We start from the raw sequence: 3,983 nt of genomic DNA on the forward strand, positions 1-3,983 counted from the left end.
ATCATCAAATCAATCAATCATGTACAAAAAAAGTAAAATTTTTAATTATAATTTGGTCATAAATAAAACACCTTGCCCTTTTGTGTCCTGGTGTTGTCATACTGTCAGTTCAGTGCAGATGAAGTTCTCTATCATGTCAAGACTATCTTCAGGTGAGTGAATCGCCTGGAAAAAACACCTCTGATGCACCAGAAACAGCCTATAGCATTCAGGCGCTGCTGCACCGGTACAGCTTGCGCGTCCTTCGACTAAGAGAGAACCGAGTAGAACAAGATGTAGGCGTTCGGGGACTTGACCGTGGAGATGCTGGTCACTGTGTCGTCGTCAAACTTGAACCAGCTTTGTTTGAGACTGTTCTTACAGTATGCCGTGTAATGGCCGCCGTCCAAACCCCCATAGTGGTTTGACACGGCGTACAGGCTGTATCCCCTGAGTTTCTGCGTGGGTCCAATGACGTACGGCGACAGGTCTAGACTGTCGAGAGGGAAGTTGACCGACGTCTGCAGCTTCTGCCTCCACGGGCCTTCGTAGGAGAAGCGTTTCAGGTGCACCAGGAGGATGGGAGGGACCTTCCAGATCTCCAGCTTCTTGGTGGAGTCTCGGTCGGCATTGCAGTGCCTGCAGAACACCTTGTTGTTGAGGGTCAGGCGCTCCTCCTTGGAGAACATCCGGAGACAGTCCTGGAGCGTGCAATCGCTGGCAGAGGCCAGGGGCAGCGACAGGTACATGAAGGTCTCGAAGGTGCGTGACTTGCGCTGGCAGGTGAGACATTGCACGGTGGACTTGAACTGACCCTGGAATAGTGCCACGATGATGGACTCGTTGAGCATTTTGTGTTTGGCCCAGGCCAGGTCCGCTGCCTCCTGGTCGTTCAGATGGTCAGTGTCCTCCTCCTTGTAGTGTTTGTTGTTATTTGCCTTGTTGAGGTCCTCGTGGAGGCCGTCCATCAGGAAGAGCAGCAGCTCCTGTGAGTCCTGCTGTTCGTTACCATTGAACTGGTTATTTATCTTGCCTATGGTGTTCTTGAAGTCCAGGGGGCTGATGCATTTATACAGACCCGACCAGAGGGCTTTCATGATCTCGCCAAACTCCTCCGCCACCTGCCCTTTATGGCCCAAGATATTGTCCCTGTTGATGTCGTCCTTGTAGAGGTCTTGGTTGAAGTATTGGGCCAAGGTACCAGTGCTGCACAGACACTGCAGGATGGAGTTCATATAACACGTGCTGCCCAGATTTTTTAACCCCGTCATTAATGCACCCGTGCCTCCATATATAGGATTTAGGTTGGGGATCTTGGCATTCGAAGGCTTCAAATTGGGGAGTGCAGTGGTGACAGGTTTGGTTTCTCTGTTGATGGGGGGTATGGTAGCTGTGGCGGTGATAGATTCCTTCCTCTGCGGCTCCTCCTTCAGATCTTGGCTGAAATCATGGTTTGTGTCCGACTCCCCGAATGGTGTCAGGGGGATATGGACCTCAGGAGGGTAGACATGGACGTTGTTAGATGAGGAGTGGTAGTAGCGGTATGTACCCGTCACGTTATCCAGGAACCTAGTCCAACCTGGAGGCAAACCTGGAACACTAATGCCCATCACCTCTTTCCAGGGCCTGGTTAAGTCCTCTGTCTTCTCAATTTCACCCATAATGTGGTTGGGAACAGGTGAGTCCAGTGGTATGTCTGAGCTCTGCTCTTTCATTACACTTCTCCTCTCCTCAGCCTTCTGCCACTCAAGCGTCTTCCTTGCCTGGTGTGTCTCACCCTCTTCTGTCACATTCTCACTTTTCGTCTCCTTCTGGAACCGTTCCTTCTCTGCCCTCTCCTCTTCAGTGCAGCACTCCTGTGTGTGCTTCTCCTGCTCCTCCCTGGCCTTCTCCATCACAGCAGTGGCCCCGGTATGGATCCGACTCTGCTGCTCCTCGGACAGGGAGCTGCTGGAGATGAGCAGATGTTTGACCGATCGATCAGGAATGACTGGGCCATTCTGAGCCAGGTCCTTAGCAGAGTCATTCTGGTTTGGTCTAGTATCATCCAGTGGCTTATTGGTACGGTCAACCTGTGGGATGCCCTTGGCTGTAATGACTGACGGGCTGGGTCTAGCATTTTCAGGTGCCATGGACAGGTATACTTGGGCATCAAATGGTTTTGGCAGACCGTCTGTTCCCATGGATGTTTCAGGGAATGGCTGTTCTGCTGCAGCAACTCCATTCACCAGCAGAGGGGCTGGAGGGTCCTGGTGCTTAAATTCAGGCTTGTCTGGCTTCCTTTCCTCGAGGGATGGGTAACTGAAGTTTAACGGAGGGTGTGTGTTGATGACGTTCTGCCTAGGGGGCTGGACTTTAGCGTTGGTGGTGTACATAGGGTAGGACAGTAGCCAGTTCTCATAGCCTCCCTGCAGTATCATGGGCTCACCGCGAAGGATGGTTACGCTGTCCCACTTGTAAAGAGCATCTTTGAGGCTCTGTAAGGTGGTTCCAAGTATCAGATCAGTGACTGAGCTGAACCAGTCAAGTAGGACTATGTGGTCCACAAACCCTCGTCTACTCCACTGTTCTTTGGAGACTTCCGGAAGATTTAACTCAATCTGGTTTACGGTAATTCCTGGGTTTATGGCTTTTTCGGGTACGCTGATGACGCAGGTCTGGCCTGGTATCTGAATGTGGGAGTCCTCAAAGTCATTCACGCTACGGGTGTCCATGACTAGAACAGTCTGGTCCTCAATCAGTTGGAATAGTTTCTCAGCAGTGATCCCTCCTGCAGGTGCATATTTAACCTCTGTCAGCTCTCCCATCTTGACCTTGTCCTTTGTGTTCGCTGAGGGTCCTTTCTCAGACATCTCCCTCTTTTTCCTTTCCTCTTGTCTCTCCTCCTCAAGTTGCTCATACCTGAGTTTGAGCCTTTCTTTTAGCTTCTCTGCCTCTTCAAACGCTTTCTTAAGATGTGGTGGTTGTTGATTGTAGTCTGGTCTCTTTATAATGATATCCATGTATACATGTATGTACTTCATGTACAAGACATATGCCTTCTCCTCATCTCTGTCCAAGCGACTCCCCTCTGCCTTTTGAAAGACTGTAGAGGCACTCTGGACATAGACATTGGTGGTCTTGCTCTGGTCTGGTTCGACTTCAGCCAGTTTATTGAGGTCTTCTAGAGATGTACTTAGATAAAGCTCTTTGACCCTAAGCAATGCAGGCATCTTCATCTTCAGAGTATGTTCAGGCAAAGCTCACAAGCAAGTACTCTGATGTCCTGATGTTTACATGCTCTTATTGTGTTCCCTAGCTTTGTTGCTTACACCTGTTCGTTCAGCTTGTTTGTTTAACAGCTGACTCCTGATTGGAAATAGGCTCCAAAAGTCACATAATGTAGACTGAGATATCAGCGGAAGTCTGACGTCATGAAGACATCACTGATGACGTAGCATCAAAAACAGTATAAAAACAAGACGGGATCTAATGTTGTGTGCCCTTTTTAACTTCTGGGACCCATTCTTTGGTTTTTAGGCCACAGATGTAGCCTACTGTACAATTGGGTCCATTTGCACTCACAGTCTCAGGGATACAGACCTGCAGGGTTCCATTTGATTCCTGATTATTGATCATTTTACCCCCTGGAAAATTATTATGTATATTTGCTCAAACACTATATGACGTAAAATTGTCCATTCTTTGTCAATGGGAATTTAGGCCCTCATTTATCAATCGAGTGGAAATTCTGCCCCAAATTCGAGTGTAGGATTCGTAGTACACCCACGTCGGGTCGGCATTTACAAAGTGATCGCAGACAGCTGTTTCTTCCTTAATTTCGTTCGGACGTTTATAAATGTGACGGCTGAAATCTATCTGGCACGCCCTATGAAATCAAGCCTCGCCCTCGTTTTTGCGACATGAACAACTGCCATACGACCTGGAAACCATGGTTACAGGAAGAAAAAAAAGGTTCCCTCGCTGCCCCCTCTCTCATACACAGACGCACGCACACGCAAGGC

General features: G+C 49.1%; 1 protein-coding gene across 1 annotated transcript; it reads right to left on the reverse strand.

Moving 5' to 3' along the window:
- Positions 1-248: 248 nt before the first annotated feature.
- On the reverse strand, positions 249-2,981 carry LOC306914277 (ubiquitin carboxyl-terminal hydrolase 8-like; the record flags this gene model as incomplete). The annotated part of the gene is made up of 1 exon (XM_079491267.1): positions 249-2,981. The coding sequence occupies one exon, from the start codon at positions 2,979-2,981 to the stop codon at positions 249-251; it is 2,733 nt and encodes a 910-aa protein (XP_079347393.1).
- Positions 2,982-3,983: the final 1,002 nt, after the last annotated feature.

The sequence above is a fragment of the Electrona antarctica genome (genome assembly GCF_951216825.1).
Source record: "Electrona antarctica genome assembly, chromosome: 21".
Classification (NCBI taxonomy): domain Eukaryota; kingdom Metazoa; phylum Chordata; class Actinopteri; order Myctophiformes; family Myctophidae; genus Electrona; species Electrona antarctica.